Below are 23,865 nucleotides of genomic sequence, written 5' to 3'. Positions count from 1 at the left end.
GGGTTCCTTTTGCTGTCTTTCTCTTATCCTAATGCTAGGGAGACATAGGATATTTTAGATGTGAGTAATTCATAGAAACTATAGCTTTGATCATGAAAGTAAAAATAGCTCTAAAAGTGAATCTGGACTGGAGAGATGGCTTAGCAGTAAATGCGATCACCTGCAAAGCCAAAGGACCCAGTTTCAATTCCCCAGGAACTGTGTACACAAGATGAACAAGGTGGCGCAGACGTCCGGGGTGCATTTGCAGTAGCTGGAGGACTGGCACACCCATTCTATTTCTCTTTCTCTTCCTCTCTTTCTCTCATAAGTAAATTAAAAGTAAATAAAGGGCCGGAGAGATGGCTGAGCGGTTAAGTGCTTGCCTGTGAAGCCTAAGGATCCCAGTTCGAGGCTCGATTCTCCAGGACCCACGTTAGCCAGATGCACAAGGGGGCGCACGCGTCTTGAGTTTGTTTGCAGTGGCGGGAGGCCCTGGCGTGCCCATTCTGTCTCTCTCTATATATATAAGCCTCTTTCTCTCTCTCTGTCTGTCAATTTCAAATAAATAAAAATAAACAAAAAAGTAAATAAAAATGTATAAAATAAGTTAATCAAATTATAAGAAATGCTAAATATACAAAACTATTAAGCAAATAATGAGCCAGAATATTTGGTAAGAAATAAGAATAAGAAATGCTGCAATAAGCACTAATTGACAAGTATCAAATTTTTCTTTCTCTTGAGAAGCAAAACATTTAGCATGTTGAATACATGTGAACACTGGACTTACGATATGGAAGTGTCATTATTATTTGAGCATGTAAGTAACTAAATTATAAAGTTGTTACTAAAAATATAGGATATTCAATTAAGTGTGAACTGAGATGTCCCACGTATTTTTAAATGTTACATTATTTAAATACTTATACATAATACTGCATTATTTATTAGAAATATACATTTAACTCAATATCCCAGAGTTTACTGGAAATCTTGGTTCATTGTTAGTAAAATCTGGGTGTCTGTGTATTCTTTTGATCAAGCAAAATTAATTCCCAGTCTACTGATATAAATTGATGTAAAAGTAGAAACGACATAAATTTGGAATGTTTTAGAATGAATGATAGCTAGGCTTCATGAAAATTTTAAAGTTCTTTTAAAGTTACTCACACAAGAGTCTAGTATATTCATGAGTGCACACAAAGACAAAATATATTAGTTGCACTTTTGAGTATTAGTAGTTTATCATTAGTGATTTATTTCCATTGTAATAAAAAATGATGTTGGGTTAATAGAAATAAGTTTTACCCTTTGAAGTGTTACTGGCATCAAGAAAGCCATTATTATTACGTAGCTAATGATTTAGATATCTATGTACCAATATTTTACCAGCCTCAATCACTTCAATAAAAATATATTAAGAATGTATTCTTGGGCTGGAGAGATGGCTTAGCGGTTAAGTGCTTGTCTGTGAAGCCTAAGGACCCAGGTTCCAGGCTCCATTCCCCAGGACCCACTTTAGCAGGATGCACAAGGGGGTGCATGTGGCTGGAACTCGTCTGCAGTGGCTGGAGGCCCTGGTGCACCCTTTCTCTCCCTCTCTCTCCCTCCCTCCCTCCCTCCCTCTCTCTCTCTCTCTCTCTCTCTCTCTGCCTCTTTCTCTGTCTGTTGCTCTCAAATAAATAAATACCAAAAAAAAAATAAATAAAAAAAAAGAATGCATTCTCCCCAGGGTAGATGACACATCTAAGGTAAATAAATGCTGTTCTTGTTAATGACTTCTCAAAGAATGAATCACATGGTATCAGATATGAAAATAATATTCCATGCAGAACACCAATAAGAGTTGAAATTACCCTAACTTTACACTAGGAGGCATGTTGTTCCTACAGATTTCTCTTCCAGAATATTAAACACATAATATTTGACCTCAATAGAAACTCAAGCACAAGGTTCTATCATTTTTAACTCTTATATTTTACAATAATAAGAATTCAAAGGGAATTATTTTAGAAGAGCAAAGATCATTCATGAAAATACACTTAAAACTGCAGAAAAGAAAGGTTTTGTTGTTTGTTTTATAGCAATATTTAAGCTACATAAACTAAAGGTCAAAATTTTCTTATAATCAATCCTTTAAAAAGTAAATGTTAGTAAATGGAGTCTGAAGTAAAAATAATATTACAGAAAATCATTTAAAATTATAAAGTAAAAATGATAATTTTATTTTTAAGGTATTAGGGTACAAACATGCTCTAAGTTATAATTTTATTAGTCTTTAGTAAGTTACTATGTTGTGGAGACAGCTCTCAGATATGATAAATATAACACTGTCATATGAATGAAATTTAAAAATAAAGTTTTTAGAATTCATTTTCTAATATATAATTAGAGCTTTATCATTTATAATTCACAATGTAATTATTTTTAAACTGAAGACACATTGCCAACTAGGTAAGATATATATTTTGCTTTTGTACCATTCATTTCACCATCAATTTACAACACCTAAACCCATAAACAAATATAGGTTGATATGGTGCTCAGTAGATTTTCTTAGTTTGGTTAGTCTTGCTTTACAGAAAGAAGCTTGAAATATATGCATGTATATGAGATCTTGAAACACTGATTTATCCAGTCAATCAACCAATATTGTTGGAGTACTACATACAAGAATGTCCTATTCATGCAAAATGGTAATTGAGCACAGTCCATAGAGACTAATATAGGAGATGTTCATCAAATAATCATGAACATATTATTTTACTTAAGGATTTTATTCAAGGGCTGGAGAGATTGTGTAGCAGTTATGCCACTTGCCTGCAAAGCCCAAGGACCTAGGTTCAATTCCCCAGGACCCACATAAGCCACAAGGTGTCACACATATCTGGAGTTCAATTGCAGTAGCTTAAGGTTCTGGTGAGCCCATTCTCTCTCTTTCTGCTTCTTTCTCTCTCTCAAATAAATAACTAAAAATAAGTTTAAAATATATTATTGAAGACAATAGAATACTCTAGAGTAAAAGTAGACTATAATATAGAGTCAACATACAGAAATTTTGCCCCTTACTTATAAACTTTGTGACTTTAGGTAAAGCCCACCCCTTTCACTTTTTCTGTATAATACATTAATACACTGAAACATGCGTAAGGTACTACAAAGTTCTACTATTCATTAACTTAGCAAATGATAGACAGACAAAATAAATACCCCTCCCCAAAGTAAGAAACACTTATTATAATTGTTTCTTCATACTATCAAACTATTCAGGTAATTCATCTGCTAATATTGCATTTTTCAAATTTTCACAAATAAAATTAATGCTATATAACTTAGAGTGCCTGTGACGAGACTACTGGTCTATGTGGCATAACAATGCATGCAGTAATGGATGTTGGATTCTGTGCCAGGCAGAAGTAAGTTGTGGGCCCCCATACTCACAGTCAGCTATTAAGTGGATGGGATGGGTAACAAAACCCCCAAGTTTCAGTTTACATATAACACTCCATAAGTTTCAGCATTGGGGGGGGTGTAATAAACAGAATATAAAAATACTTACTTACTAGGTTGTCTACCTCACAAATAGACTTCAACAAATGTTAACCAAAATGATCATCTGTTACAAAATGTATAGTCAGTGAGAAATGGTTCATAACTTCAGACAGGTGTACTCAAAGACTCATGACCAGCTGTGAGTTTACAAAGTAAATACAAACTGCAATTTTGCACATGATTAAACAGGAGAAAATCCTTTACAATAATATTTAAATGCATAACCAATATAAAAATCTCTCTCTTGATGTTTCTCAATGGGACAAGATTAAGACCTAATTCTGAACGAGTGATAACATCCTTTTTCTGATCTGATCACATAATTGCTTTTGTCTGCTTTCCACAACCTACTTACATTTTAATAAATAACAATTGTCAATTGAAAATCCCTTTCCTATTTTGTTAGAATTCATGGTTTGTGATCATGCTAATGAGTTAAGTTGTTAAGGAAATATGATTTGCTACAAATTGGAATTATATTCATCTTTAGTAACAACAAAAAATTAGCATCACAGAAAATGTGCATTTGTGCATCCTTTGGGGACCAGTTGGCCAAGTGTACCTCAGTATTTGCCTATGTCTGGGACACACAGACACAGGCTGTTTGGTTCTACCCTACTCCTTTCTTAAGCTGGTCTGAGATTGTTGCATACAAAGGAGTGCTGAGGTTTTGGTTTAATGATTTTATTTCTACATACGAGAAGGAAAATTTGAAAGACTTTATTTTACTTAAAGGATCTTTAATGAAGGCAATTACCAATTTCTGTTCTAGGCCCACAAATATGTATGTAATTACTGAAAATTTCTGCTTAATTGCATCTTCAAAATTTGAAACATACATAAATGCATAAAATATGCACATTATATTTAAAAAAATCTGCCTATACTTTTGTAAAGACAACCATATTTTTGGACCAAATCAATGGAGAAAAGAAGAAGAAATAAAATGTGATCTCATGTATTTCATATACTGATGTATATTATTCACCCAATTTCCAACTGTATGTGTACATTTTGAATTTTGAAAATTTTTAAAAGGTAAAAAATAGCATAATACAATAACTAGAGAAATGGTTTTCACATGTTCAACAATGACAAGTAAAATACTGATTAGATTATCCAATCATGACACTATTATTAGTGATACATTTTAGCATGTTAACTCAGGGTCTAAATATGTTTCTTTCATAAACTTTTCAAAATCAATCACTGAAAATGAGAACTTCTACTACAAAACTAATTCCATTATCTTTTTAAACAAAATTCAGATGCATAGGAGTCCCAGTATTCAGAAACAGTCAGTTAAAACCCAGTTCATATTCATAAGTGTATAATTTTCTCAAAATTTTATGTTTTCCAATACTGAAAAAAGAAATAAAACAAATTACTGATCACCATGAAAAGTTTCTATAATCCCAATTCATTATGTGAATTCATACCCAAATCAATATGTACCTTGCATTTTCTGAGAAAACTGTTTCATGTTATTAATGATTGATTGAAATTCTCTACCATGTTCTTTTTATACACTTTTTTGAAAAAGTCCTATAACATGTCTCTTATCCTATGCATGCCACATTGTAACAAATGTTGCATAATTGTTGTATCAATATGCCTAAGTACTATTTTACAAAACAATTAGTGAAAACAGTTTTGAAATTGTAAATTTTTTTTTAAATATTTTTTGTTTCTTTCTTTATTTATTTGAAAGGGACAGAGAGAGAGGGAGAGAAAGAGACAGATAGAGAGAGAATGGGCGCGCCAGGGCTTCCACTCTGCAAACGAACTCCAGACGCGTGCGCCCCCTTGTGCATCTGGCTAACGTGGGACCTGGGGAACCGAGCCTCGAACTGGGGTCCTTAGGCTTCACAGGCAAGCGCTTAACCGCTAAGCCATCTCTCCAGCCCTGAAATTGCAAAATTTTTAATATCCATTTGCCAACTTTGTCCTTTCCAAACATATATGGGCTATATACTCATTGTTTCTGTGAGAACATGGCAAGATGGGAAAGGGTACAATATCATCCAGTTACTTTTCAAAATCCAAAAAATAATGGAATTATTTTCCTGGTTTACTAGTAAAGAAAAGGGAAGGAATGAAGAAAACAGGAAGGAAGGATGGATGGAAGTAGGAACGATAAATTAAAATCGGGGATCCCCAACTCTTCCTCCAGACATAAAATGACCTAGATATTCATGACCTCATAGTTCCTGACACTACCTACACAAGACCATCATAAGAGGAGGAAAAGATCATGATATCAAAATAAAAGAGAGACTGAATGAGATGGGGAGGGGATACGATGGAGAATGGAATTTCAAAGGGGAAAGTTGGGGAGAGGGTATTACCATGGGATATTTTTTATAATCATGAAAAATGTTAATAAAAATTGAGAAGAAGAAAAAAATCTTGATAGTATTTAAGCATAATTGCTAAGGAAAAAAAGTGAGAATTAAAAGACAGAAATAAGGGGAGAGAGATGCATGATACTGGTTGGCCAAGACTCTGAGAAACAGGAAGAATAAGGTAACAGAATTCTTGGCAAAGTCTCAGGAGGCAGGACTAGTTCTGAATAATGGGACTCCTATGCATCTAGACAGCATAGCCTAGAATCAGCCTCATAGAATATCTGTTTTCCTTCCATAGTAAGATAGTTTGAACACTACTCATGAAAAGTCCAGGAGAATTAAAAATAAGAGAGGATCACTTGAAACTCATCTGGGCAAGATATACAGTAAACATAGGGTAAGGATTAGATAGATTACCTCAGGGTCAAGAAGTCCTACTTCCTTCTTGCATAGTAATGAATCATTGGAATTAAGGGAGAAATAAGTTGCATTTGTTCCATACCAATGTCATATGGAGTATATACTTTATGGCTCACTGGGTAAGCCTATATTTCCTGCACAAAGCATGAGGACCAGAGTTGAATTGCCAACACTGACTTAAAAATGTTGGGTATGATGATCTCTGCCTCTAACCCCACCACAGAGGAAACAGAGAATGGAGGATGCACAGGTCTTTCTGGCTACCTAGTCTAAGCAAACAAAGGAGCTCTGGGTTCAATGTAGGACACTGTCTCCAAAAACTACTTTCAAAATAACTGAGGAAGAGACCTCTGGCCTTCACATGCATACAGACATATGTTCACATGCACATAAACACACGCACACATGCATACACCCTACACAAAACACACATAAAAATAAGAAATAGAACTGAAAGCTTTATGTCCATTTCATATAATACCATACCAACTCTTCCTGATACCATTTACAAAAAACATCAGTAGTTTATGGACTTCACTCTGGGCAATTCAGGATATGTTAATCATCTTTGAGTTACTAATTCAAGCAGTCGCTACCTCTGAGTCTCTACTCTCCCCTACAGTGTTACATTGGGGACATTTTTTTTAGCACGCAGGCTTTGGGGTGGGGGAAGATATTTGAAGTCCAAGCTAAAGCACATGTGAACATCTTAATCATTTACTTTTCAAAAATCAAGTGTTAGATACAGTATAAGATGCATAATGCAAACACCTCAGCACTATAACATTGGAAATAAAAATGCTGTGGATCATTTCCACTTGGTGAGCACTGGTGAGTCATGCACATGTGTTCAGAACTAAGAAATGATGCTACTTTCCAAATTTTCCAAAAACTGCTATAGGCAACTACTTGTATTTATGCCTTTGAAAAAAAATTCATAATTAAAGCAGTTACTCTAGAAATTAGCATTCCTCTTTAATGGTACTTAAATAAAAACCACTACATTTGAAAAAATAGGAATCCTTATAACCATAATGAATTTTGTAACTGCACATAATGCTGACATTCATGGATGCTATTTTACTTGTTAGAAGACTGTGTTGTTCAAAAATTATTACAGACAGACAAACAATAAGCTCCACTGAGAACAAGGAAAGTGCTGGGATATAAATAGCAAGTAGGCCATTATTGATTCCTGCACCAATGTCTCTGCACCTCACCTCACTAATTCCACAAAGTTAACTGCAAACATTGTGAAAGTATATCACAGCATTATCCTAATATAATTTACAGTTTAGCATGAGTCTTTTAATATTCCCAGGATAATTAGTTTTGTATTTAACACTTAAAAGACCTAAAATAAATTTTAAAAAAATAAAAATAAATTAAATGAGTTTTTAAAAAAATAAAATAATTTTCACCAGGCATTGTGGCACACACCTTTAATCCCAGCTCTCAGGAGGCAGAAATAGGAGGATCCCTGTGAGTTTGAGGCCGCCCTGAGAATTCAGAGTGAATTCCAGGTCAGCCTGGGCTCGAGTAAGACCCTACCTCGAAAAGCCAAAATAAAATTAAAAAAAAAAAATAGATCTCTTGAGTGCCCAGGGCCCTTAGAGATACTGATTTCCCTGTTTCCTCTCTTCTTGGACCAGAAATGAAATAGGGTCCTTTCTACCAGGAAGCACGATTCTTTCGAGTTTAACATTTCTTTTACCATATTTGTTTTGGGTGAAGTCTAAGTATTGGGTTGAATGTTGGAATATTCTAAGGAATGTCATCCTCTGGGGTTCTTTCTCTATATGACTAGCCTGGCAAAAACTCCTGGGAGCTACTAAAAGTAGGCTTTAAAGGTATGTTTTCTCCACAGTTTCCGCAGCTCTTCTGTCTTCTCCCATTTGGCAGCTGGCCCAGTGCTTTTACACAAGACTAAGAAGTCATTGTGTGAGTAACAAGGCATACTGCATAAAGTTCTAGCCAAGGGCAATTTAGCTAAGTCATACTTTAAAAGGAAGGCAAAATGTTCTTTCTTTTTTTGTGATTGGAAAGCTTAAATATGTGCTTCCTCATGTGGAAACTTAAGAGAAAGCCACAAAATATTAACAAAATTATCTGTAATAAAAAATTGCCTATCTGCTCACTTTTTCTAGATCAATACATGACTATCAACAACATGAAAATTTCTTGTAGACTTTTTGTATTCAGTAAACATGTATTTCCTTAAGTACTTCAGAAGAAAAGACAGCTGAATTAATCTGGAGTCTCCTAAATTATCCAAATATCCCTGAGTCTTGACAAGTAAATAAATAGAACTATGATGAAAATTAGTATTATTCATGATCCATTTTAGCAATGATTTTCCCTTTAATCCTTTACACATTTAGATTTATACCATTCACAAAAAATGGATTTTTGTTTTAAAAAACAAATTTAAAACATTTGCACGTAAACTTGAGCTGTACATTTCTCTATGCACATCACTTGTAATATATTGTTCCTCATGGGAGCCTAAAGACAGGCACAGATTTGACTTGAACATGCAGAGTACTGTTACAACTAATGATGGTATAAGTATGGTGATTTTTTTGCTCTAGTTTTCATACTGAGATATTTCTCAATTGACCCTGGCTGACCACAGACAGATAATTCTCTGACAAAGATTGTTTTAATGCAACTATCATTTTGTCCATCTAGTCAATAAATCCTAAAGCTGCTGTTGATTTCTAGCTAAATACCCTTAAATTCCTAATTCAATTACTTAAGTAAAAAATTATCTATATGTTCATCAGCTTCTAAAGCCCACTTATTAAGCTCACTACACTTTGACCTCATGAATACTTTTTTAATCATTTCATTATTCTGGCATAAAAAGAAAATGAAACAACTTCTTAGGCAAGTATAAATCCTTCACCTGTAATTATACAGTATTTCTGCTATGATGATATTTATAGAGTAGATCTAGTAAACTTTGCAAACAAGTTCTAAAACACTTTGTGACCATATATTTAAAATATGAACCTGCATGCTGAATGAGTTTGAAAGTCCTTAAAGACCAGAGTATGCACTTCGCTTATAGAATGTGGTCAAGAGCACCTTGGTAGACTCTCATCATAACGACAACTGGAAAGCAAGTAGTTGCAGGTTATGTAAACAAGTTTTAAAAGACTTATGGGGTGGAGAGATAGCTCAGTGGTTAAAGCACTTGCCTTCAAAGCCTAACAACAAGATTTCAGTCCCCTTTTATCCACATACAACCAGATGAACAAAGCGGCATGTGGATCTGGGAGTTTGTTTACAGTGGCTGAGGGCCCTGGCACATCCATTCTCTGTGTCTCTCTTTTCTCTATCTCTCTTTGCTTGAAAATAAATAAATAATATCTTTAAAAGGACTGTGGTATACACTAATAACCCCATTCTCTAAACATAGGCCTGGCTCAATGGAACCACCAGGAGTTACTGGTCCCAGGACTTAACTATATCAACAAATCTACAGAGAATAGTTTTCCACTTGTCAACTTCAATATGATGAGAAGTTGGCTCTTTGAGGATAGTCTACCCTAAAATCTGATGTCCAAAGGGATCCTATGTTTTGGTTTTTTTTTATTTTTTTTATTTTTTTTATTTTTCTCATAGGACCGCAGCTCAGTACATACAATAGCAAATCTAGAGGTGGTACTCCTGAAAGAGTATAAGGAAACCTCTGAGGAAAGATGTACCTCTACACTGTGACATGTGCTAATAAGGTAAGACACCAATCAGAGCCCAGCAGAGACAGAGGCATGGCTCAGGAAGATCCCAAGCAATGGGAGGAACATCCAGACCTCTTCCCTGTTTACACAAAGAGGCATTCATGGGAGCAGGGACAGGAGAGAAGGGTTACAAAGGAGTTAGTTGAGCAAGTTCATCTATTCTTTTCAGTCCCTCAGGAGATTCCTCCTCCAGTCATAGATCTGCCAGAGACACTTCCATGTCCTACACAGAAGAAGCTAACCTGCTAGAAAACCAAGCAAAATTCTTCAGGATTCCATCTCCTTCAGTGTCCAACTAGTCAGGGGCAGATTCAAGATGAGATCCTTTTCTCTTTTCATAGCTTGGTTGTTATGAGTATTTTCTTGTTTAGATTTCACACCAAAATCAGGAGGATATTGTAAAGATTTCTCATGTATTTCCACACTAAAGCATTCATAACATCATCCATTCTCCCACCCTCAACAGGAAAGCACTTTATAAATTTAAATAAAATAGAAATATGGTCATTATTCTGACATTGTATTTTTAATTATTTTTAAATGAAAAGTTTTAATGAGGTAATGTGTTTTCTATTTTTGTTTCAACACAAATTGACCAAAAAATGTGTTGCCTCAACAAAAGATTTTCTCCAAAGGTATAGAAAGGGGACCTTCTTCTCTTTCTCTCTCTCTTCTCTGCCTCTCTCTCTCTTTCAAATAAATATATTTTTTTTATGGGTTAACAATTAAAGGCACTTGCTTACAAATCCTGATGGTCCTTGGTTGGGTTCTCCACTGCCCACAAAAAGCCAGATGCACAAAGGGGCACATGTGTCTGGAATTTCCAGAAGCAGTAGGTCCAGGTATGCCTATATTCATTCTCTCTCTCTACTTCTTTCTTTCTGTTTCTATCTCTCTTTCTCTCACTCTTTCTCAGTAAATATAAACTTATATATATGGTATTTTTTCTTTAAAAAAAAGAAGGAGGTCTTTCTATCAGAATTATTTTTAACTGACAGATTGCTGAGATAGATCTGTGGATCTGTGGAGGATAACAATTCTTGGCCAAGTAAATTCCACTCCATATACTGGTACAAAGCAAAACATCTGAAACTTAATAAATGATTTTTTTTAAGATGACAGAAAACACCTTCCTCCTTCACACCTAATTTCACAATTTATTCTTTCTTCTCTCCTAGAAACTGATTATTAGTAGATAGCATTTCACAGGAAAATAGTATTTATATATACATCCTCATCACTCACCAACAATATCCACTCAACTGTATTTTGTCAATCCTATAGGTGTTGCCATTGTAGCATCTTTGACAATAGCCTAACAACAAGCACTGCTTTCAATTATATTTGTACGTTATTTTATTTTATTTTATTTTATGTCTGTTCTGATGGTATACACAGGTTAAGAGCCAAAATCTATCAAGCACCTTGCCCTTCATGGATTTCAGAGATGGTGACAATAGTAAAGCCAGTGACAACCAAAGGCATCACGAAATCCAACCAGAAAAACTAGCCATGAAGCCTGGAAGAGTACTCACCAGAGTTGGGGTCCGAGTTGCCATCTGCTTCGGTCCTCTTGTCTGGAGAGGCCTGGTCGTAGAATTCGTCCTGTGGCTGAACCAGAGGAAGAGGGTGTGAGATCAGGGTTCCACTACCCACTGGCTCGTGGTCTCCCAGACCACTATCACTGCAGCTTTCCTGGGAGCCGTCGGGGAGGTGAAACGTAACACGACGCTGCGACTATAAAGAAGACCACAGGACAAGCTGATTAACACTCACTCCTGCCACCGGAACACGCATGCGCTGGAATACAATGGCAAAAACTTTCAACAAATGACACCGTGGCAAAGCAAATGCACAAACCCTGGACAAGCTGAGAGCAGTCATTCATCACCTGTCATCTACCAGGTGACGTCCAGTGGGAAAATGTCCAGAGGTCTTTCAATTTTGCATAAATCAAGCTCATAAAACCAATGTAAAGACTTTGAAAAGTGTAACAGGGCAAAAGTGAACATTCATACGAGGCAGTGAAATCACAGAAAACATTCAAAAAAGCAGAATATGTTCACTTCATATGCCTAAGTGAGCAAGTAGACAATATAATATTACATTTCTCTTGAATGGTCAGATCCTGGATACTATTTATTTTGTGTGTGTGGCTTTTGGCCCTCATTCTTTTTTCTTTTTCTTTTATTTTCATTTTCTTTTCACAACTTTTTTTTTCTTTTTTTTTTCGTTTTTTTTCTTTTTATTCCTTTTTTTTTTTCTTTTCACAACTTTTATTAACATTTTCCATGATTATAAAAAATGTCCCATGGTAATACCTTCCCTTCCCTCCCCCCCGCACTTTTCCCTTTGAAATTCCATTCACCATCATATTACTATTTCTGGCTAATTGTCAAAAATAGCTTTGCATTGCCCTTTAAAATATGAGTAAAATCCAATAATACAATAATAGTGTACAATATAATAAAACAAAAACTAATTTATATTTATTTAAACCAATACTGAAACAATTAATTTAAATGAGCATTTTAAATAATCAAATTATGTTCAGTTGCAATTGGTTCATAAAAATGAAGCTATTTTAAAGCAAAAAACAACAACAAAAAAAAAAAGGAAATTAAATGAGCCATTCACTATTGCCCACTGACAGAGAAATTCCCCCAGCCTTGGCTTTCAGACTGTTGCTGTTGAGATACACTTGGAATAGTACTTTGATATCTATTTGCACAATATCATTCTATGAAATGAGCTATGATTTGTTTGTGGTTATGTCAGTAGATGTTAGTGTTTGTTTTAATAAAATAAGTTTGTAGTTTAGCAGATCACACAGTAGTTTTCTCCACAAACGCATTTCCAGCTGATAGAGTATATGAACTATGAGAATATGCATTTATGTGGTGATATTTTAGGCTTTAGGGAGTTACATAAGTATAGTAAATGCATGTTTTGTACTGAAATTAATCTTCATTTTCTATAATAGTCAAAAGTCCCTCCTATACCATGCCACAAGTGATCACTTTTGCGTCACATGACCATTTTTATTGAGATTTCATGACGTTATTAACACATAGAAATACATAAAATTCAAATATAAAATGGGTGATATAACCATTTTCTAGTACCTTTTTGCAGGAGATCATTTACAGATTATATTCAAAGAATCTGGAATGCAGCTAGAAGCAAACTGCAATGGACACATTCATTGCAACTTCATAAATGTGCTTTTATAGGCTGACAAGAGAACAGAGCCTATTTTCTATGAGTCACTGGTTCAAATCCAGTGCAGAGCCATAATGGAGAAGAGCTGATACCACTTTATTGCTGTTCAATGACCTGTGTGAAATGAGTTGATAGTTCAGTACATTTTTAATGAGCTGAGGCCAACACCACATAAACTATAATCATAAATGGTACTAATTGTGTCTTTTGTAGCACATTTCACCTTCATGCATTACACTGGGATGAGAATCATTCCTCTCTCAAAGGTTTTGACATGTGCCTAGTTGAATGCTTTAGAAAACACAAGCCAGACTTGGACATAAAGATCTGAAAAGCATTTCTCCTTGCATATGGAAGGTCAGGAGACAATATTTGATTATTGTACTGTTTCCTCTCTCATGTGAAATTTAACCCTCTAGGAAAAGTTTATACTTGTCAGTTAATATTTCTATATGTACCTAATCTGTTTTTATCATCTCCTGACAAAGTGTATATTAAGGACACAGAGCCAATGTTCTACTACGTATAACTGCCAAGTATGGCTTTCAAAGTGGCTGCCCAACTGAAAATTCTACAGATGTTAAAGTATTGTTGGGTGTATCTCTGGTGGAATCTCTCTTAGGTATCACAAAATCTGGTAGAAAGAAGGAAGAAGAAGAAACCTGACATAAGCCAAAGCTAATGGGGCAGATGACTGTAATCTGATAAGTTCTTAAGGCTGAGTGACCCACTGAAAAGTCTATATTTCATATAAAAAAGATAAAATTGCCATTGCAACATTATATAAATATAATTGTTCCCTCAATTATCTTTTTTTTCCTAAGGGATATCCAAACCAGATTTTGCAATGAGGACATTTCAACATTTATTGATTAAACACATACTCTATGCATGAAATACAATTATACAAAATAGAAACGAAAAACTTTCTTCCAAACTATAGCAAAGACAGATTATTAGATTCCTTCCTATACACATAACACTATGATATTTTAAACTGTATAAGTAAGAATTAAAAAAAATGTAAATGCAGCATACCTTATGTGCAATGAGACACTGTAAATTAGAGTGATATAATGTTTAAACTGTCTTGCTTTATGGAAATATTTCTTAATTAGTTTGACAGAAAGATGTTTAAAACTTAATTGGCAGAATGATGCACAATTTCTCAGTCTGCTGAGGGGAAAGTTGTGATGTATATGGAGTAAGAATTGGTGTGGGGTGCTATTAAATGGAGGAGATTGATCAAGCAAATCCATCTTTAATTTCCCATCATGACTGATGTAAATAGAAGAGTGACCTATAAAGGCAAAGCAATTGTAAACAAAAGATCTGCATAAATTGTAAACAGATGCAGGAGGAACAGTGGTATGCTAAAACAGAAGGTATGGTTGTCATTATGAGCTCAATTGTATGAGTTCACATTGTACTTAAACATGAATGAAGCCAGAACTAGACCAAAAGTTTGGAGCAACTGCCCTGGCTTGGTTCAGGGTACTGTGTCTCTTTGAATGAGCTCCTAGCTTTGAGAGAGAAAAAATGGCAACAAGAGTACTTTTATCATAGGAATGTTGAAAGAATCAAAACATAGAAAGTGTTTCTAGTGTATAGTACATTACATAAGTGTATATACACACTCAACAAAAGAAAGGCAATAGCAACTTAATATTATAGCTACAACTTCTTTTAAAACTTGATGTCTATAAATATATAACGAGCTACTTTTCTTTATATGTAGTGTCAAGAAAGCAATCTAAAACCTACAGTTTATAATTTCTGATGCAAATTTTGGCCACTACTTATTCATTTAACCATTATGATAGACTATGATATGCTAGACACAATACTAATCATGGACAATAACATGATGAATGAAACTACATCATACCATTTCCTAAAAAGCAGAATTCCACTCAACTGCTTTTTTCCAAGTTCTGTGGATGCATTTGGTCAGCAGCTGTGCCTCCTTTTAGAATGTGATTCTCTACTAATTCTTTTAAACTATGCAAACTGAGGCAAATTCAGCTCATGAATAGAGACTTTCACTGGATTAACCAGCCAAAACCCTGGCAGATACTTCTTTTTAAGTTGTGAGGATATTCTGAGTTTATGCAAAAACAACCCACTGATCTTTTCCCAACAATAAAGTTATATTCATTGTCAACTGATGAAAATAAAATAAACATGGGGAAGAAAATAAAGTAGACTGTAATATGCTATTTTTGATGTAAATACAGAATATTTTTTACATATCCTTGAACATTTTCCTTTTTGCATTCTGGGTACTCATGGAAATGCTAATCCTTAATAGTAATTGATGAAATCAAAAGTAGAAAGTTTTGTGAGGAATGTGCATATTTGACATGGCATGAGCCTTATAAGAATAGCTACTGAGTAAAATTAAATAAAATTCCTAGGGGCATCTAAAGGAGACAAGATAGAAAAGCAATACTGTCTTCCATCCTGCAAAGTGCTTTTCTGAGAGGAAAGTTCTCTGTACCCCAGCAAGGATTTCTCTTCACAGCACTGTCCCTTCTAGAAGTAGTAACGAGAAACAGAACAGCATTCCACCAGCTATCAGCCTCCATCTTTCCTTTGTCAGCATTCACATTTTGCAGTGTTCAAAGACAAAGCAGAAGATGGACTTTATACCTAATGAAAGAATGCAACAATTTCACTGACACCATATAATGAAGGTAGAGGCTCAGAAATGTGACAACAATGTACTGGCTCCTTAGTTTTAACTACGTTACAGAACCAGGTGAAGGAACAGGTGATAACTGTTCATGAGGCATTTTGAAAGGACAATGAGACACTTCTTCACACTATGCATACTGTCACTTTAACCTGCTAAAGGTTTTGTCTGAGTATAGAGTACCAGCTTTTTTTCCCTAAATGTTTCTAGAATTGCATTTTTTAATTTGAAAAATTTTGAAATTGTGTGTGAGAAACTTGGCTTGTATATTTTTAAATATAAAATAGGTATTCAAATCAAAGACCTATGCATTTTTATCATCTTTGCATTCAGCTTTGAATATCCTTAAGACTCCCTACACTAGGAAGAATCATGTTAACAGCATATGGAAACATCTTTACTATAATTTTATTCCTATTTCCTTTTCATTTTAGTATAATGAGAGACAGATAGTATTTCTCTTTATAAAAGCATTTGATATATTTTAGAAACCTCAGAGAAATATATATTCTTTGAACTCCTTTTGGATATAGCCTTGTTTAAATTTATATATTTGAAACAAACACAAAACAAGAAGCTTTATGCTGCATCTTATTCTCCTGAATGTGAGAGAAAAAGAAAAAAAAATGAACTAACTTTTCTCTTTGGTTTTGGAACATTATCATACCCTTCAGCATCCCTTAGGGTCAAGGAAAAAAGAGAGGATTAAACACTGTCTTCATTGTGGCTTATGCTGCTTCTTATATTCTTTAGTTCCTACTATCTGAGTGCCCTTAACCTATTTCTCACAGTTAAATGCTGCCCACTAGTAATGCAGTTTTATCTGAGCATACAAATATAAAATGACTACATTAAGCAAGAGCAGCTGTTCCTGAAACTACAAGCAAGATTTCCATATCTATAAATTATATGTACAGAAATGTGGAAGAAGCAACTCAGCAAGAGTCCTTTCCAATTTTGTTTTCTATGATAAACAATCCCCTGTGACCAATTTCCCTTATCATAGTGACAAAATCGGCATACATAAAAATTGGAGAAATTTAATTAGAAATATTACTAAAGTGAGATTTACTTTACTAATACAAAGTATTAGGGAATGACAATTCACTAAAATATACATATCAAACATGTTAATATTGATAACAGAATTGGAGTCTTCCTTTGTATGTAGAACTCAAGAACTCTTTTTAGCAAATTTGAGTAGAATTAACCAAAGAGTTGATGAGGTTTTGTAGCATTTCCCTTAATAATTACCAAAGCAAAATAAAACTTGTGAGTCAAACTTAAGGCACATTTCTTTGTAACTAATAGCTTTTAAGACACAGTCTCAAGTTTTATTGTTAGTGATAGCAGATCACTAACAGTTAGGATAGGAAAAACTAGAAACAAAGATATAAACAGAAAAACATATTCTTTAATTTCTTCTTATATGTTACAAAATGAGCCCAAAATCACAATTACCTAAGAAGAATGAGAACTTGTAATTCATGCCCTTGGAAAGCTTAACATGTTATACAAAGAAACACAAATCAAGAATCAGAAGAAGTGATCCCTAAACAAAACGTTTGAGAAACACAATAAGGTTGTCCAAAGGGCCTCATAAAGGATTGTTAATTTGTACCTGACATGTGGTGACATCTGTTTCAACTGTCTGTGATCACACAATTAGCTTGATTCCATTTAACTTGTTCATCTGATTTTTGCAGCACAAAGAGAACTAAAACTGTTTTTACAACCAGTGAGGGAATACAAATTTCTTTGAACTATTTCTAGCTTACGTAATATGTATCTCTTACTGTCGAGCCACAGATTACAGGTAATTCTGAGCCATCAATCATGTGTGGTATGGCATAAAAGGAACTCTACAATGGGAGTGAAACTTGAGGAGCATATGTGACTCATCTGTGGCTTAAGGAGAGAGCTAAGTAACTTAATTTAGCATGGAATCAATCATAACATTCGTGTTGAAGAACTCAGTACCCTTCATCAGGTGAAAAAGTGACTATGAGGACAGAGACAGTGAGAGTATATCAAGCATAGCCAAGGAGTCAAGTTGCATGGATAGGATATAAAAAATGTGCACAACCAAGGAAGAACATGTTGATGACATTAGTGAATAAATATTTCTCTTTCATTCAGGCTCACCTATAAATATTCTAGTCAAGTTTCACAGAAATGGGCAAGTAAGGGAAAAAGCAGAGAAGAGAACTCTCTTCGGGTATCTAGAGAACAAAAGAAAAAAATCATTTGAATTTTATCTGAAATCTGAGGTTAATTAATTAGTTGTATCAAAGGGATAAGTGACAGAATGTATGTTATATATGCACAGATAAGCAGATAGATATATAGTAGTTAGATATCTTAGGTAGATATGCAGACGATAGAAAGGAATGTCATAAATATCCACAGCAAAATACAGGCTAGCTCCTAACAGCTAAAGAAAGCCACTAAGAAATTATTTCAGTTGTTCTCTGTAAAAGTATTAGAAAATACTTGTTTGAAGGATATTGCATAGCTTCTCATTTTAATGAAATCATATCAATAAAAACATTGTATTTTGGATGTTCATAATTATTAACATGCAAAATTCAAATTCTTTTTATTCATTTCAGTGTAAGTAAAAAAAAAAAATCGGAGATTCCCTAAAATAATTATTAAGCACATGTATGTTTTTGTGTCTGCACCTTAGCATGAACATATGAAAGTTATATACAAATAGTAATCCCAACACACATAGGCATGTGTCTGAGAACATGAGATTTTTCTCATTATTAATGGGAAAAATTGCAAAACATCTGATATTAATAAGCTTGTTGTCTATTAATTTTGAAATAAAATCTAAGAATTATTAATTGAATGTGAAAAAGCTTAAATTTGTTAAATTCTGACACCCCATTATTTTTTTATAAAGTGTCTTTACACATTTGTTAAGGCTAGGGCCACATATCCTGATCAGATGACAAAAACAAAACTAGTTTGTAGAATAATATTTAAGTCCACGATTTGCCTTACTGATTGAGATTATAGAAAGGATAAAAGCCTATAAAGTTAATAGGAATTTAATAGCACACCTTTTAATTAAAAAAATAGTTTGTACTCAATAATCTAAATGTTTCCATTTTATTAAATATGAAAAGATTTAATTTCAAGCTTATGATTTTGATATATTTTGGGAGCCTTCATGATATTTTAACAGCTTCAGGAGAACATCTCTTTACCTTTAATGGGTGGATCATCTTGGCTTTTCAAAATTAATAGATATTTGAAACTGTATAACATATATTTTAGTTGTAAATAATATCATTTAACATAGGATAGATCATGACATAAAAAAATAACATTTCCTGAGATAGAAATGTTCCCCATTTTGTAGGGGACTTTGTTAGCATACATGAGCCCTAATCTTCATCCCCAGCACTACATTCAAACTGGGAGTGGTGGTAATCTCCTGTATTTCCAGCACTCTAAAATGCTCCAAGAGGGACAGCAGTTCAAGGTCATCCTTAGTGACATAGCCAGTTCCAGGCCAACATGAGCAGTATAAGACTTTGTCTCAAAGACCAAAAGAACAAAGATGAAGAAAAGATAAAAAGAAAGAGACAGAAAGAAATAAAGAGAAAGAGAGAAGGAAGGAAGGAAGAGAGAGAGATAGAGAGAAGGAAAGAAAGAAAGAAAGAAAGAAAGAAAGAAAGAAAGAAAGAAAGAAAGAAAGAAAGAAAGGAAGGAAGGAAGGAAGGAAGGAAGGAAGGAAGGAAGGAAGGAAGGAAGGAAGGAAGGAAGGAAGGAAGGAAGAAAGGAAGAAAGAAAGAAGATGCAAGGAAGGAAGATGAAAAAAGGAAGGAATATGAAAAAAGGGAGGAAAGGTGTAAGGAAGGAAGGTTGGAAAGAAATGAAGGAAGGGATGGAGAGATGACTTAGCAGTAAAGGCACTTATCTGCAAAGCCGAAGCACCGAGGTTCGATTGCCAAGGACCCATGTAAGCCAGATGTACAAGGTGACACATGTGTCTAGAGTTCGCTTGCAGTGGCTTAAGGCCCTGGTGTGCTCATCCATTCTCTCTCTCTCTCTCTCTCTCTCTCTGTGCGTGTGTTGTCTTTCTCTTAAATAAATATATAAGTAAAAAGAAGGAAGGAAGGAAATGTGTGAGGAAAGAAAGGCATGTATATTATGAGGATCATTACCAAAGTGATATTTCAGCATATTTTGCTGTGGGACAGCATTGAGGGCAGGAGAAACAACATGGAGTGTTGATGGTGGCTGTGACAACATATAGAGCAGCTATGACAACACGGAGGGCATTAATGACAGCATGGAGGGTGGCTGTGACCGCATGGAAGACATCAGTGACAACATACAGGATGGCTGTGAACAAAAGGGAGTGTAGAGGACAGAACTCATCTGAATGCTGAACTTACTGCAATTCCTTAAGTAAGAATCAGCTTCAGAATTTGGTCTGTTTATATGGAGGAATGTTCTTTTGGGGTCATACATTTAATGGTAATAGTGAAGACTGTATGTCTGAGAAAATGCAATGAACGGTAGTGGACTTCTTTCACTATGGTTTTGAATCACAGAACAAAAAAATTACAAAAAAAATTTAATCTATATATGTATAGATAGATTAGGTAGATAGATGATATGTAAATTACAGATAAATGTATACATAGAAAGATAGTAGATAAATAGATAGATAGACAGACAGACAGACAGATAGATAGATAGACACACTGAGAGAGAAAGCAGCAATGGCAATGCTATAACTATGAAAAAATATCAAAAACTTTTTGAAAGTATTAATACACATTCATCAGAGGAGTATAAAACACTGATGTCCTGATGGCCTAAAGAAGATAAGTTTTCATCCTCTGCTGCTTTGAAAACTCTGATATATCACCAGCTCTCAGGTAGAATCACAGCAATTAAATGATTTTAAAGAAACAGAGATGCTAACCCAGTTGGAATAAACATGAGTAAGATTTTATATATGTTTTTGGTATTCTCCTGGGTAGAGTAGGCTTTGTTCTGAACAGTCTAAGTAGCTGGACTTTACTTCAAAAAGGAAAAATAATCCAACTATCATTTCAGACAGTCACTGTGACTTTGAGCCTCATATTTAAAACAAAATTCACTCCTACATCTCAGTGATAATCAGTGCGTGCCCTGTGGCTTTTTAGTCTTCCTTTTGAAACATCACTGACTCGCCAATCTCAGTTATTTGTGCACTGGGAATAATTTGTTTTCCCTGAATATAAATGTAAAATTCAAGCATATGTTGAGAACATCTGCATGGAAGGGGTTCTTTAAATTTAGGTAGCTTCTATAAAATAATGAACTGTACTCAGCTATATTGTAGTTCTATTAAGACAGAAGACATCCACAATTAGCATGATGTACATCTGATCACAGGAATAGATAAGGAAAAGATCCAAATGTCTCAGCAGTAAGCATTTGTACATTCACTTGTCTATAAGATCCAAGAAGGGTGTCCAGAAATGCCTTCTAACTTTTGTTTAAGGTAGACAGAGCTATATTTTCCGAATGAAAAATGTTCAAGTCTCTCAACATTTGGCTAGAATTTACTGTATGTTACAATGTGGGCTACTCAATAAATATAGTAATGATAAGTCATTTTTTTATTTAAAATAATGTTTCTTGGATTAATACTTATGATCTTGATGTATGCAATGTCAAAATGATGAATGGGGGCTAAAGAAATGGCTCAGCAATTAAAATGCTGCCATACAAAACCTAACATCCAGATTTGATTCCCCAGTACCTATGTAAAACCTGATGCATGAGGTGGCACATGAGTATGGAGCTCTTTTGAAAGGGCTAAAGACCTGGTGCACCCATTCTCTCCCCCCTTTCTCTCTCTCTCTCTCTCTCTCTCTCTCTCTCTCTCTCTCTCTCTCTCTCTCTCTTTCTCAAATAAGTAATTAATTAAATTAAATAAATGCTGCATGAATGGCTAGACCAGATTATCTCTTTCAATAGAGTTATTTTAGTTATGTGACTGTAAAAGATGACCCTACAACTAAATATTTGAAACAAAATTTTCAGCATCTAGTGTAATAAATATGGGCATATATAAATGCAGTAAGTTGCTCTAATGTTAACTATAACTTCCATAAAACTTCATTGTATGCTGGAGATATTACTTAGCACTTAAGGTGCTTGCTTACAAGCCTAAGCAAACAGGTTCGCTTCCCCAGTTCCCACGTAAGCCAAGTGCACAGGATACCATGTGTTTGTAGCTTGTTTGCGGTGGTTAGAGGCTCTGGCATAACTATTCTATCTTCATTTCTCTCTATCTGCCTCTCTCACTCTTTTATTTTGTTTGTTTATTTGAGAGCGACAGACAGAGAGAGAAAGAGGGGGAGAGAGAGAGAGAAAATGGATGTGACAGGGCTTCCAGCCACTGCAAACGAACTCCAGACACATGCGTCCTCTTGTGCATCTGGCTAACATGGGTCCTGGGGAATCGAGCCTTGAACCAGGGTCCTTAGGCTTCACATGCAAGCTTTTAACAGCTAAACCGTCTCTCCAGCTCCCTCTCTCACTCTTAAATGAATAAAATATATCTTTAAAGAAACTGCATTGTGTTTGCTTATCACTTTCAACAAACATGATTTTCAATTAAGAAAATAATCAGAAAACAATCTGTTCAGGAAAATCATGTATATGGGTGTGCTTTATGGGCATGTAAAATATTTCTATTAAACCTAAAACTACACTATAAATTAAGGCAATTAAAAATGATATAGGTATGTGAGATTTTGTTAAAGGCACTTGTTTGCAAAGCCTGTCAGCCTGGGTTCAGTTCCCCATTATCCAAATAAAGCCACCTGCACAAAGTGTCTATTATTCCTCTCTCTCTCTCTCTCTCTCTCTCTCTCTCTTTCTCTCTCTCCTATCTCTTTCTCTTTTCCCCTCTTTCTCTCTCTCCTTGAAATTAAATAACAAAAATGAGATAAAGAAGGAAGCAAGTAAACATGTGATGGAAAAGAACAGATATATATATATATATCTATATATATATATATATATATATATATATATATTCACAGTATTATTTCTAGTATACATGATTGGGATGCATTACATTACAAAGAAAGAATTATATGTGTTTATGTTTTTTATGTAACATGTGAATCTTTATAAAGTATTACTCTATACACAAATTTGTCAATGTGATATCCATTTATATTTTTAATTCAAACATATATATCCTCATTTTATATCCTACTCATGAATTAAAGTAATCCTGATACTTCTGGGGACATATTTCAGAGAATTCACTTCATGATGATGAAATAGAATGATCCACATATCAGAAAATAATTCTGATCTTGTCCATGTACTAGTGTGACAGATGGAAGAAGATAGATGGTGGCACTTTGGGAGTTAAGGAATTACCTCTCCTGAAATAGATCATAGAGCTTAATGTCTGTAGAAGGCGTCTTATCTCAGCCTTCAAAAACTGATAAAGTACACAGAGAATGCAGTTCAGACATCTTGTTTTATCACTAACTTTCCTAGATAGGGAAATCTAGAAGACTTTCATCAGACCTGCAGTTTGGGTGATAACTGATCAAATATGTCAGTGAATCAATAATGATTTCTGAAAAACTGATAGCAAAAAGTTATTTTAGTGCACAGATATGAGTTTATGACACTATCACCCCATACACATATAATACCCACTAAAATTTGCCAAGCAATATTCTTAGAAGAAAAAGTACAATCATTGATAGAAGGATGAATTAGAAACTGATAACTTGAAACAAATCCATTTCAGCAAGTATGTGAAAACATTTTCCAATTGAACCAATTTACTAATTCTATCATTAGGTTCCACATTAAAATGAAGTGATCTATGAATGAGCAAAATAGAATATGA

At 34.5% G+C, this 23,865-nt stretch overlaps 1 protein-coding gene across 6 annotated transcripts in view; it reads right to left on the bottom strand.

Annotated features, from left to right (window-relative positions):
• Pcdh9 (protocadherin 9) overlaps nt 1-23,865 on the bottom strand; it is a 943,568-nt gene that overhangs the window by 312,774 nt on the left and 606,929 nt on the right. For 3 of the 6 annotated variants that reach the window (XM_004651014.3, XM_045145296.1, XM_045145297.1), the window contains one exon: nt 11,584-11,785. In XM_004651014.3, the coding sequence (XP_004651071.1) occupies nt 11,584-11,785 (202 nt within the window). The remainder of the gene's footprint in view (nt 1-11,583; nt 11,786-23,865) is intronic. The other 3 variants (XM_045145298.1, XM_045145299.1, XM_045145300.1) reach the window with 1 other exon arrangement.

This window comes from Jaculus jaculus, chromosome 3 (genome assembly GCF_020740685.1).
Source record: "Jaculus jaculus isolate mJacJac1 chromosome 3, mJacJac1.mat.Y.cur, whole genome shotgun sequence".
Taxonomy (NCBI): domain Eukaryota; kingdom Metazoa; phylum Chordata; class Mammalia; order Rodentia; family Dipodidae; genus Jaculus; species Jaculus jaculus.
This window is presented reverse-complemented; position numbering and strand designations above follow the sequence as displayed.